The 13,816-nt window shown below is 38.9% G+C and overlaps 1 protein-coding gene across 7 annotated transcripts in view; it reads right to left on the bottom strand.

The window, feature by feature from the left end:
* The window catches only part of apba1a (amyloid beta (A4) precursor protein-binding, family A, member 1a), a 43,845-nt gene that overhangs the window by 4,967 nt on the left and 25,062 nt on the right, over positions 1-13,816 (bottom strand). For 6 of the 7 annotated variants that reach the window (XM_036598450.1, XM_036598451.1, XM_036598456.1 and 3 more), the window contains 10 exons: positions 8,419-8,529; positions 8,123-8,162; positions 7,650-7,795; positions 5,503-5,535; positions 4,569-4,655; positions 3,407-3,592; positions 1,353-1,532; positions 994-1,206; positions 540-659; positions 267-407 (listed from right to left, as the gene is read on the bottom strand). In XM_036598450.1, the coding sequence (XP_036454343.1) occupies positions 267-407; positions 540-659; positions 994-1,206; positions 1,353-1,532; positions 3,407-3,592; positions 4,569-4,655; positions 5,503-5,535; positions 7,650-7,795; positions 8,123-8,162; positions 8,419-8,529 (1,257 nt within the window). The remainder of the gene's footprint in view (positions 1-266; positions 408-539; positions 660-993; positions 1,207-1,352; positions 1,533-3,406; positions 3,593-4,568; positions 4,656-5,502; positions 5,536-7,649; positions 7,796-8,122; positions 8,163-8,418; positions 8,530-13,816) is intronic. The other variant, XM_036598457.1, reaches the window with a different exon arrangement.

Below are 13,816 nucleotides of genomic sequence, written 5' to 3'. Positions count from 1 at the left end.
CTCTGCCAAAATGTTTTAATGTAGTTACTGTATAACAAACCTGATTCTGAATAGCTATTAGTAGTTATATAATGCTGTTTTTATTTGTTTACACCTCCTGCTCCTGTCTACTGTGAAAATAAAGGGATTCATTAGTGACAGGTATGCTGTAAAAGGTCTATGGCACATACAAGCCATACACTTCCAAAGCTCCACTAATAGAGAGCATTAATAATCTAGTCCCATTTGCAATATAGACTGGTACGTCATGCCTCATCTATCCTTACCTCACCAACTGCATTTGACAGGATGTGTACAATCTTCTCATGAGGAGTGGCTACAACACTCTGGCCATTGATTTCAATGATGCGGTGACCCACACGGACCCCGCCTCGCTCAGCTATTCCCCCTCTCATAAGGCTGCAAATCTATTGACCAAACAGGAAACAAAGGTACAGTAACAAGTTTAATGGAATGACCTACAGTACTTATTAAAGAATTTCTAAAATCAAACAACACTTGTTGCCTGTTCTGCAATATTACATTCAGAAGATACCCACAATGCCATTTTGCACGCTAAAGCCGAGCTGGTATCTCAGGTCTGGTCTTCTGATGAGGACGGTGGTGACTGGTGGGCATCTGACAATGTTCAGCTTGATTCTGGACTGGTTCTTCAACCCCTGGAGAACAAGACCATTAACAAGAACTAAGGTCAATGTTTTACATCAACGCATTGTTTTTGTATCTACACAATGGCCAAGTACAGAGTGAGTCATTAGCAAAGAAAGAAGATCTCTCGATCTGGGAACAATGAACTGAGGCCCGAAAGAATAACAGGAAAATGAAAAGCACAGAAAACACAAAACATATTGGTAGTTACATTTTTTACCAAATGCACCTACACCTGATATCATATACTGTCCTTGGAATGACACATCACAGCTACAACAACATAGAAAACTACACTGTCCAGTGATTTTGGTGATTCCCAAGACGAAATGCAAAAATATGTACCTTAATAATGCTTTGACAGGTGGAAAGAGGGAGTCCAACAAGGCTGGTGCCATTGATAGACATGATCTGGTCTCCTATATTTAGTCTTCCTGATTTTTCCGCAGGTCCAGCATGCATCATGTTAGCGATAATGACTGTGGGAAGGATGGAGCCCCAGCCAGACTCTACAATCACCACACCTAGAATTTCTCCCTTTTGCTTCTCTATGTAAACCTGAGCAGCACATAATACAAAGACAAAGCAATCATCAATACAGACACTGAAAGATGCTAACAACATCTGTTGACATCACTATAGTACAGTACAGCCAGTCAGTGATGCAGTTTTTGGCCTCTACATAAAAGGCATTGTTCACTTACATCTTTACAGTTCTCAGACTTGGAGAAGTGTATGAGGTCATCGTTGTACATGTCCTGTGTGTTGAGGAGGTCACTATACTCTTTCTGGCTCAGGTCTTCGGGGTTGATGCCATTGGCACGCAAGAATTCTTGGTATGCTACACTGAAGGCTTGGCCAATGGACTGTGCTATGAGCTGTGCCTGAGAGAACAGGGGAGTAAAGAGAAAAGCAAGATAAAGGATGTAAACAAGCCATCAGGCAAAGTCTGTCTGAGAAGTAGATTAAGTTGTTGGTCAGTAAAAACAATAATCTTCAGGGGTTATCAGAATATTTACTGTATAAACCCATGCAGTGTCTTCCACAAACTGTTCTGTAAAAGTTCCCTTATACATATACAGTAGCCCAAAAGGTATTTGGACATTTGTGCCAAACTTAAAAATGTACTAAGTTAACTGTGTTAGGAAACATTTATCTTAAACATACCATTCCAAGTCTTGAATTTTCTTATTGGAAAAGTATCCTTTCAAAATGCAGCTGGTGTGTTTTAAACTGTTATTATTTGAGCATTTCTTTTCAGACTTCTGCAGGTTTGTATCCAAAACATCTTTGTACACATCGGAGTTCACAATCTCATCAATGAACACAAGCTCACTGACACCACTGTAAGAAAACCAGCCACAGACTTTGATGGGTCCATCTCTGCTTTTCAGTAGCCTTAGAGCAAGGTGGTGAGAACTCTTCTCCAGGCTTTCTCCACAAATGTGTATACCAGTGTAATGTTATGCTAAAGGTTGTTCCTATGAAACAAATATAAACATTTTATGAAGTAACCTAAAGAACTTAAAGTTTACCCATGGTTAAATGTTGAAGTGCCCAAATACTTTTTAACATTAAACTGTATTTGTACGTAAAATCAAAACAATTACTACATTTATGTCCTAAAAAAAAGTCTTCAAGATGCTAAAAAAGCTAAACACATTGCTCTGTTAACTAACAGATAAGGGCTCTTTATATCCATCTGGATTCTCCACACTGAATCACAGTACAGATCAGGGGTGATTCAATCAATCTATTTAGGCAAAATGTTACAGGAGGTCACTGCACCTGCTATGTGGAATACGTGATGGTGAAAATGTCAAGCGATATGCAAAGCTTACTTTAAACACAATTAAGATTTTTAATCCCATTCTTCTACAAATTATCTAGTATCTATTATTTAGATATCAAAAAAGATATTGCTAAAAAAGTACCTGTGAAACTACATTGCCATATTCACATTTCATGTTCAGTATGCATGTTTGCCTTAATTAGCATTAATCAGTAATGTATATATTGTTATACACACATGTATTGTTATATATAACAATAAAAACTCATGTTAATAGCAAACTTTTTGGTTCCTCTAAAAAAGGTGGTATTAATCATTTATATTTCTTGTATGGGTAAAGGCCAGTCCCACCAACATATATCATGTAAAAAAGATGTATATCAAAAATAGTCTATAATGCATTTTTGCAACGAATACATATACACAGTACTAGGCACCTAAGCGCATAATTTACCTTGAAAAAAAAAAAAACATTTACCTTGGGAATGTGTGTTTCTGCTTGTAGAAATGTATTGTATCAAATGTAATTGTACATAAGTTTAGAACAAATGTAAAAAAAGTAGTAAGAATTTGTTTTCAAAAAAGGCAGTAGATATCTTGTGAGCTAGCCTGAAAAACAAAATTTGGTTCCAGATTTTTCCACGATGCTCCTAGTCAGCGCACAAGGTCCAGCAAATAAATGCTTGCTGACCAGCTAAATAGCTTTTTAAATCTAAAAAAGCTTCCACTATATATAGTACTCTATGTGTGTGTGTGTGTGTGTGTGTGTGTGTGTGTATATATATATATATATATATATATATATATATACACACGCACAACAAATCTAATGCAAGAGTAACTGATTATTCATATACAACATCTTTCTCCTGTTCACATTTGTAGAAATGCCAACATCCCTTAGAAGTGTCCTTTGCGTTGTGCTGGAAAAGGTCACACTGACAGTTCATTAAAAACTGGACTCACATCTTCAGACTCGAACACGTGACAGATCATCTTGTACTGCCGCTTCTCATCCTGGGCTGGGTCAGATGCCTCCATATTCTCCTGAGAGTCGGAGCGAGGCATTCTTCTCCTAGCCATCAGTACCACAATGTTTCCAATGTCAGCGATGTAGGAGATGGTTCTCAAGGGGTGGTCCATCATGGTCTCCTACAGAGCAGAAGAAAAGTGGAGATCAGTACTGGCTAAGCTGAGTCTGTGCTTTAAACACTGAATGATAAACAGCTGTAAGTGAAGTTACAAACATTAACATGATTATGTGTTTCTGTGAAACTCTTAAAGATCCAACTCGCTATGTTGTTTACAAGTATGTTTTGCATCACACATATCAAATGTCTTATACAGTTATCATATGGCTCAGGCCTTTTTTAGGTAGATATACGGGTGACTCCCCAGACACAGCTACAGACACTATTAGAGAAGTAAACTAGCTCAAGCTGAAATGTGTTTGCTTTCTTTACTCTTAGTAATTAGAGTGCACTCTTTTTTTGAAAATGTTTATATATTTTTGAAGATAACATCATTAAATAAAATGTTTAATGATACCATGATGATATTCTTACATATGAAGCCAGTCATTTTACAAAATCTTTTATTCTTATTACATTACATTACATCATGCATCATATCTGAATCTGAAGAGAACTTGAGTTTTAAAGACTAATTTACCTTAAAAATAACTGCTCTGGCGAAATGACTACTGACTTTTCGTAGCTATTTTTACAAATGCCACCATAATGCTCAAAAGGTACAGCATTCTGATGGAAATAATTGTATAATTTAGAATGATAATTTTTCATTTAATTTTTTAAAATGGCAGGATTGGCATATCAAGACCAAACTTTGAGTTGCAGTTTGCAATAATATTAAATTCTTCAACAATATTTCTATTTTTATGAAAATCCTCATGCCAATAAACAACAACAAATAAATAATAAATATTCTCTTCAGTAGATATTCTCTTAATATTATCATCAGTGTTCACAGCATCATAATAAATTAATTTCTTATTACTATATATGTATCTGCTTTCCTACAGTTATTTATTAGAATGGTTATATAACAGGAAAAAAATTCTCTTTTTGGCTGTGTGTTGAAATGGAAATGGAAATTTTGAGAGTTATACCTGGGAGTCTGCATTGAGAACTTTGATTCTCTGAGTGGAAATAAAAAGATCCACCTCAGTCATGGGCTGAGCTTCACCTTCAGGCGCCTGCTGACACAGAGAGAACAGCACTGATCATCAGTCACTCCCTCAGATGTACACAGGTTAGTCTTATACTAGCCATTCAGGGAGAAAGAAACATGTAGAAATAAGAGAAAGTTAATGAGGCCCAGAGATGCAGCAAAGGAGTAGTATAAATTTGTTTTATAAATCATGACCTTGGCCAGCTTTGAAAAGAATGAGGCATCTTTCCACGTCTGGGCTCATTCATATTAAAATAAGTTGTTAAGATAAATCTCCTTCAGTGGAAACTCTGACAGCCTGAGCATTTATTTCACAGCTGTCTTGCAAGACAAGCAGGCTTGTGTTAGTGTGGTGGTTAGTTTCAGTCTCAATGGGGTTTTAGTAACTCTGTGTGAGAGAGACAGCAGAATTGAAGGGTTTGACAGATCCATACGCTGCTAAACGAGTAAATGACCAAAAGTGCAATGCATAACAAAAGCCGGAGTGCCAGAAGCACGTCTTAAAAAAACACTCACAAACACAACACATCACCTCAGAAAGAAAAGATTTTGGAAAGAAAAGAATGCTGCAGAAACCTGTATTTTCTGCATCCAGCAAGAACGGCTTCCCCCCATACTTAACGAGTGTCTGACCATCTGTTTTGGTGTAAATACATTAATGGCTGATATGAAATGAAACAAATGGAAAACAGACTTCATGGACAAACATTTGACAGGTTTACGGCTTGTTGCTGGATTCAGAAAAATAGCAAACAAGAGAAAGACAGGAACTAAGAATACACAAGTGTCGATACCAAGCAAAAAGAAAAGAGAAAGAGGAAGAAGAGATATAAAAAAAAGCAAAACACCAAACCAATGAGGATTTACTGCACCTTCTTCCTGTTTTTGGCTAATTTCTGGGCCGTCTGCTTAGCATGGAACAAACAGAGACAGGAACATGGTTAGAGTGAGGCAGAGCCCAGCTGACAAAAGCTGCATGGCTGAGTAAGTGTGCTGGACCTGAGACTGCATCTGGCCTACCAACCATAAACCCCGTCCATGGTAGTAGCACGAACTTGTACTTCAATCAGGAAAGCACTACAATTACAGTGAGGTGGATCTGTTTGCCTAGAAATGCAAGTGATTTAGGTAATCTAATCAGCTGTAATTTCAAGTTTTAGCGTGAGACATCCACTATATTTTTGCTCTTGGCTGACTAGTGATGAGAGCTGCACTTCTTTTTAAATGAATGCCCCTTTTTCCCCACCAGATGGCCTACTTGCCCTTTCCTCAAGCGTTCAGTTGGTTGGCAACATTACAGAACATACTGTCAAATAAAACGGTGAACTGCAAAAGGCGCAGAGGAACTCCGCTCCAAATTAGATCAAGAGCTAGTTTGTACTTGCCAGCGTGCCATAAAAATAGATCAAATAGAGCATCAAAGTGAGACTTGCGTCACAGCGGCTCCCGTATCACTGTGTGCGTTTGGGAATCTCTCCATCCATATGCATTTATTTAGAAGTCACAGAACTCTTTTTATTTTAACATGCCATCAGACCATCGTCTAAAACATGAGCTATGGCAGAATGTCACTGCATGTGAATAATTAATAGGTAGATGTGAGTTAGCTCTGCTAGAGGCTAGGAGAGGGTTTTGATAAGGCAGAGCACTAAAAATTATCTGACAGATACAGCAGGGCTTTCACCGTACTAAAATCTCCTCTTCTGTCTCATCATGTGCAGAGAAACAAAAATATAACGTTCACATTCAGTCACACCAAACAATCAAATTTCATCCCTCAAAATGACAGGATTTTACTACTGGTAAAATTAGGTATTAGTGAAGAGGGATGCTTTAGGAAAGATACATAAATACCATTTAAATCTGCTTGGCCTACTTATAATTAGAACATTTTCACATCAGTTGGTGGAGAAAGAGGTCAGCACTGCAGTGGACGTGTTCAAACAAGCTTCATCAGCTGACTTCAAGGTTGGGTCTGGGTTTGTGAGGGTGCATTTGCAAAATAACTGGTGCTGTTTGTTATTCATCGCCTCCTACTACAGCAGTTAAAATGTCACGATGGATTAGCTCTATTAAGGTGGTGCATTTTCAATGTTCCAGTCAGGTTTGCCTCAACTTTAAATGACAAGCTCAAAACAAGGCTGCTCAAGTCCATATCAGGACTGATGAAACAGTAAGGATCAGCATAGAGTTAACCAAAAGCCAGTATGGCAAATGTTTGTGCTGTAAGTTTTAGTAAAAGGTTCAAACCGTGACTGTTATTTTAGCCTCTGCCGTTGTACCAAAACTGGCAGCAGCTCCTGACAGGGGCTTTATTCATTTTAATGTTGTCCAGTTTTCACCCTGCCTGCGAGAACAGCAATATCTGACACTCAGATCAGTTAACCTGGCAACTGAGTAGCTTTCACTTCACAGTTGCACTGTAAGATCAAATTCTACTCCAAACAGAGATGCTCTGATGGTGCCGACATATGCTGAGGAAACACGGAATGGTGGTGCTGGGCTCACTGCATTTTTTAAGGTGGAGATAAAAAATGCTGAGTCATGAGGCTGACTGGGGAGAATGGCTGCCTTATGCCGCAGGAGGATGAAAAGAGGGTGATGTGGCAAACATCTGCAGTCCTTGGGGATTGAGGCAGTCAGTGGAAATTCATCATCATTCTGCAGAGGAGCGTTACACTTGCTGCTTAAAAGACTGTAGTAAAATACAACTACTTTGAATTCCTGTAAAAAGTTACCTTTGTCTCGAATGGCCCTGCACTCCCCTTGTGTTCCAAAGTGCTTGTCAATATACATTTATGACAAAACAGATTAAATACAAAAGCAGCAATCCTCTATCATCTCTCTTCTTTTGTCCTAAAAACGTCATGCTGAGTGTCAGAGCATGTCTGCTAATCCTGACCACTGTTGTGGTGTTTTGCGGAGATAAGACCAGAAAAAGCTGAAGTTCACTCAAGTTCAGTTTCTCAGGATAGTCTGAACACAAAGATGCAAAACCAGAGAGCCACTGCTGTCTCACCTTGATGCGGCTGACAGCCTCCTGAGCCTGCATCATGCGCACATTCTTCGAGGGCGTCTTGTCCGAGAGCAGCTGCGTTGAACCAAGATAGTTTGCTGCGAAGATGATGCCATCAATGAGGTCCTCTGGGTCACAAGGGCCTGGAACTGAGAGACAAGACAATAAGGTTCAAAAAGGTGGTGATGGGATAAAGTAAAGAAATGGAAGAAAAATTCACATTCTTTCCTGAAAACGTAATACTTCACTAAACATACTACTACTACTACTACTGATAAGAATAATAATACATTAAGGTAATAATATTAATTTTAAAATTTTGTTCACAGAGCAATTTTTACACACGTATCAACTCCAAATGTTTTTCAATGAGATAATAAAAGTCTAAAAAACATGGCGTAAACTTTATTGTGACAAAATGTGAAAAACATTCACAAATCTCTAAAGTGGCTCAGCTACAGATATACAAAACTCACCTTCCACATATGTTGGAAACGCGGCAAGGCTTCTCCTTGACTGCCATTTTAAGTATAATAAACAACAGTAAGTAAATGTGTCATCTGTCACAGAAAGGTAACTAAACAGAACTAGACATACAGTATATATACTGACATGACAAAATAGTTGAACAGGAACTAAAATATAAATAATATGTACATATACTACATGTAGATTCATTTTTGACTACATTATTCATGTAGTTATTCCACACACACACACACACACACTCCACTGTTGCCAAAGATGTGCCGCAGATGTTGCTGCCTCCTACCTCTTTGCTGGCAGGGGATGGGGACTCAAAGCTGTCACTCCCCTCGTGCAGCGGCAGGTGGCGGCTGGAAGACTCCGCCCCCTGTGGAGAGGTGGAGCCTGAACCTGGGGACTTAAAAAAAGAGAAGAACTGTTAGCATGAAACACAAAGACAAAACAAATGCACTATAATAGCACATAAAGGTGCAATTATGTAGGTTTGTTTGGTAAATAGTATACACAGAAAATATGTTAAAAAGCAAAAGGATGACAGTGTTGGTTAAGCTGAATTCAGGGGTACAGATACAAAAATTTGCACTGGCCACTAGGGCAACCCAGCAATTATTAATATTTTGGCCAAATTTAAGAATTTGTGGCCAGATTAAAAGAAATATGTTTATTATGCATTGTATTTACAATTAACACACATGCTTCAGACAAAGAAACAGTGAGGTGTTGCTTTAAAAAGAAAATATTTGTTAAAATCTTTACATTAACAAGAACATTGCCATTGAAGTCACTGATCCAGGTTATTTCATTGGGTACTACTTAGTTACTGCAGTAAAGGACTCTCACTGTAACACCAGCTTTATTATATTCAAGACTTTATTTCATAGATTGATATTAGCAAACTTAAGCCAACAGAACAGCATCTATGACACTAGGTGGACCAGCTCAACAGGGGAGAAGACCACAGTTACCACACTCCCATGTTCACTGTCAAAGCAGTTACAGTTAACCAACTGCAGCAAAATCTGACTAGTTTCACACCAAACAGCTTTGTTAAAAGAAAAAAGTATGCAAAAAAGGCAAGTGGCCACTTGGGCACATGCCCTGCCTCTTTAGTGGCCATAATAATCAAGATACAGACAATGTCTACCTATAGTTGAATTAATGTAATAAGCTAATATCAAACAGTTGGGTAGAAACAGTACTGAACATCATAAACAGTGAAGGCGATATATTATTCAAAAACATGCAAGAGCTAACACAGAAAATGAAAAAAAAACACCATCTAGAGTCCCTGGACTGTCCATCAGGCCAGCAGAGCAAAAGACCGGCATCAGCTATTTCTAGATTCAAATCTCACAGATGGAACTCTCTGTCACAGTCATGGGAAATACCACATAACAGCTAGAAAACAAATGACTCACACCTTTATCAACATAAGAGCAGATGAAAACCTTGAAATAACAGCACCATGGATCAGCTACATCTCTTTCAGGAGCATTAAATGCATTTACAATGACTAAATGTTAAAATTACACCAATAAGTTTTCTATAATAAAGAGAAAAACATATGTAATCATTTTTTGGACAAAAAAACATCTAGACACATCTCCCTTCAACAATAATTAACTTTGCTCCTAACCTTGTCACTATGGCGACGGTCTACCTGGTACATCCAAAAGTTCTCCATATCAGAATGAGGCTAGCGGTCAAAATCAGAACAAAAAAGCCTGCAGTTCTTAAAAGATGCACTGAAGAAGTCTGGGACCAAACAAAGAGGCTGACTAAACCAAGTGAGCACCGCTCTCCAGTAGCCTTTACTCGGATCAGGATTCACTGAAGCACGGGACTAGAGAGAGCACTCAGGTCCTGTTACAGCCCAACCCCAAACATGGCTCAGTTCAGCTCTACTGGATACCTAAGCAAATCCGTAATTCTCATCTGTATCACAGCGCATTACTGTCAGCAACAAGGTGGGTAGTTGAGGTGGATGACAAGCCAAAAATACAACATCATGAAGACATTTCCACAATTCATTATGTATTATGATATTTAGCTTTTCTGTTGGCTCACCTGATAAAGAGACAGAGAGAGAGAGTTAAGTAGGGCCAATTATGCTCTCTTGGACTTGAGATCACAATCTTTCAACACCAGAGTGAAACCACAGACAGCGATGCCACCTGTAAAACCCTTGTTAACTCTCTTTTAAATGAAACTTGCGGTTGCACAGCGTTCTATGAGTGCTACAAGCGCTGACAATATCCTCAATATCTTCAGAAATCTTGTGCCTACATCAGAGTTAAAAACAACAGAGACGGCTGTTAAAAAGTGTAGTCAATTTTTTCACTGACCCACTTGATATCATTATGGGTTAAAAGATGACACTAAATACATCACCACACTTCAAGTTATAGGTCAGCTGGCATGGTAACTAAGCACTACTGCGAAAAGCAGAGGCCCACTGTATCATGCCTGTTTCATAAAACTTAACACATAGCATAAGCATTGATGAGAGACTGTGAAAGAAAGCTGTTCTTTTCCTCCTCCAGTGTTACGTGAGTCTCACTGAATTATTTACACACAGTCTCTTTCAGTGTCTCTTGCCAGCGCTAAATAAATTATACTGTGGAAGGAAAAAATAAGGCCTGTGACAAACTTGCAGGGGAATATGGCAACACATGAGAGCAGACAACACAGTAGTGATCTAAGTTCCTTGGAAGTTCCAGGGGAATAAGAGAAACTCTGAGAGGTTTTAAGAAGTGCTTGAGATTTTTCAGAACAGCAAAACTTTCAACTAGTTAAAAGGCATCCTGTCTCAGTGTAAGGGACTGTATAATTGGTGACCTCAAATACAGCATAAAGCACACAAATTTCTTTTTCTGTCTACCAACCCACAAACAACTTGAATGGCAACCGCATGTGTAATACTCATTTTTGATAGCTTCAAACGTAACGTTTCATTCCATATCCAGCATTGCCCTCTCTCCACACCACACAGAAAGTGACGCACTCCCTCTTCTGTGTGACAGTAATTGCATCAAAGCACCAAAAGGCTCCTGCATGCCAGACAACTGGCACTAAATGAAGACTTGTGCTGGTGAATAAGACTCAGACAAATGCTGGTAATTAATTAGCATCACCAAAGGAGCAGTAGGAGAGATCTGGGTACCACTGCAATGCACAGAAGTTGATGTTTGTTCAGTGCAACAGTGTGTCTAGTTTGTTTGCAAAATAGAGCAAGACTGACTACACTAAATGTGTAGCTGAAATTTATTACTGTGTGTGAGGGGGAAAAAGACATGACTGTCCTGACTACCAAGAATGATATCTGATACTATTCAGCTAGGACAAAAGTGTGGAGAGCAGATTAATGACGTATACTCCTTAAATTAATGAACAGTTCAGAGCTTGTGCGAGAAAAGAGAATCTGAAAGATATAAAGAAAGCCAACAAATGAGAACAGAGAAAAACAAAAAGAGAAGAAAAGAATAAGTAAATAAGAAACAAATAAGAATAAGTAACTAGTCAGTTAAGTGCACTGGAATTGTACCTAACCAACTAAGAACAGTGGAATTTTGTAGTAACAACATCAAATGAGCTCTCTCTCTCTCTCCCTCTCTCTCTGTCTCAGCCCCCCCCCCACCCCTTTCGTTAGGCGAGCCCTGTCGTGACTGAGGTAGAGGGCTGCTCCATTTGCATGCACTGGTCATGTGCTGCAATCACAGAATACAGATGAGCCCTGCAGGCTCGGGAAAAGCAAACACGTTGCATTGTATACATCTTCAATTTTCCACAGGCAGACAATTTGGCCAGGCACCACTTGCAGCCTGAAGAAAAGCTCGGGTCACTGCACTTTGAGGATGAGTGATAGAAAAGTGAAGACCCAGGCAGAACAACAAGCCTCCAGAGACAGCACAGTCTAGCCAGTGGATTCTAACCAAAAACAACTCCTCTCCTTTCAGAAAACTGTATATGTTTTGAACTAGAATCAATAAAATGTAAGCCTGTAAATAATTTCACAGATACAAAGATAAAATGTCACAAGGTTAAACTGTATTTTAATTTAATTTACATCTATATTGGATCGTCCACTGAGGAACTGTAGCCCTTTTTTATAAATAATACTCCTATTTCAGGCAACCAGAAGCAACTGGACAAATTATCATATCTTAAAAGTCATGTTTGTTGGTAAATTCTTTGAAGTCAGTGAATGCCTAAAGTCTACAACTCATACACATCTTCCCAGGTGATGCTCTGCCAAGCTTGGAATGCATTTTTGCTTGTTTTGCAGGCTTTTTGCCAGCAGTCTTGAACTCAGTACGTGACAGGCCGCTCAGTGGGGTTCATTTTGAGTAATAAACTTGGCCAGTGAAAGGCCTTGTACAATTTGACCCTACAAAAAACTGTTTTACTTATATGCTTTGGGTTATTGCCATGCTACAAGCACTATGACACAGTAAAGGTGCTTCTGTGCACTTAATAAATCATTGAAGCTGCTGTCGTCAGTTACATCATAAATAAAGACAAGCAATCCAGTTCAGGTGGTAGCCGTACATGCATATGCCATCATGTTTTACAGATGAGCTTTGGATCTTCCCCCACACACTTCTCACTCCATCACTAATTGTATTCAATGTTTATACAGGTTATTATTTGTATTGTCTGTCAGTAATGCTTTGTTTTAGAATTCTGCAGATTTTTTAAAATCTATGCCTATCTTGTAAAGAAGACTTTGTGCATGCTAGCTGGTGTATTCTTTTCCTTTTGGTAGTATCAGACATAACTTTGCCTAAATCAAATTTCTTCATATTGGGAAGTACATTTATACACACACTCTTAGCAGAGTGACTTACAATTTAATCATTTTACAGAGGTAGATGAATGTAACGTTAGGAGTCTTGCCCAAGAACTCTTAATGATATGCCTGCCGGGGCAGGGATCAAACCTCAGCCTTCCACATGGGGGAACAGTAGAATTACCCAGTACACTACACCAGCCACCATTCTTTAGGGAAAGTACTCACTTTTTATCTAATACTGTTTTCTTCCAAGGTCTACCAGGTTGTTTGCTACGGCTAAGCTCTGTTGTGCATTCTGTCCTATTAACCATGTACTAAACATTGACTTTCACACTGTAAACAAAATACATAATCTACTGGAATTGTTTGCTACCCAGTGGTCCCACAGGTCCTCTACTAAACAAGAAGTGTTGCTTCACCTATACCTCAAGGCCCACTAGGCAGTCCACATTTTTGCTCTAGCCTAGCTCCCAGTACGCCTGTAGTGGATATTCAGTGTTCTCAACGGCTTGATTCAGGTGTGTAGAGAGGTGAGTTAAAGCAAAATGTGGGCTGTGGTGTGATCCAAGCATAGGACTGGGAAACACTGTACTGAAGTGCTCAAAAGGTGTGACAATATCAACATGTATTAAAATGGGCCATTTCATGTCATGAATGTCCATTCAAAAAATTCCATTTTATGGAATAAATAAAACATGTGAGCTCTTATGAACATTTCTTAACATGCACATAGAAACACTCTCTTACTGCTGCTGGGGAACACTGGTGCCCCATTCAGTTGGGTCCCTCACCAGCCTTAGTCACCTGGGTGGACTCAAATGCACACCTGCTCATAATAAATGTTCTCAGGCAGTTCGTTTAGTTTGAGAGTCTATTCTGTTCCTCTCAATCT

Source organism: Colossoma macropomum, unplaced genomic scaffold (genome assembly GCF_904425465.1).
Source record: "Colossoma macropomum unplaced genomic scaffold, Colossoma_macropomum, whole genome shotgun sequence".
NCBI classification, from domain to species: Eukaryota; Metazoa; Chordata; class Actinopteri; order Characiformes; family Serrasalmidae; genus Colossoma; species Colossoma macropomum.
Note: the sequence above shows the minus strand (reverse complement) of the source record. Positions and strands in the feature narration are given on the sequence as shown.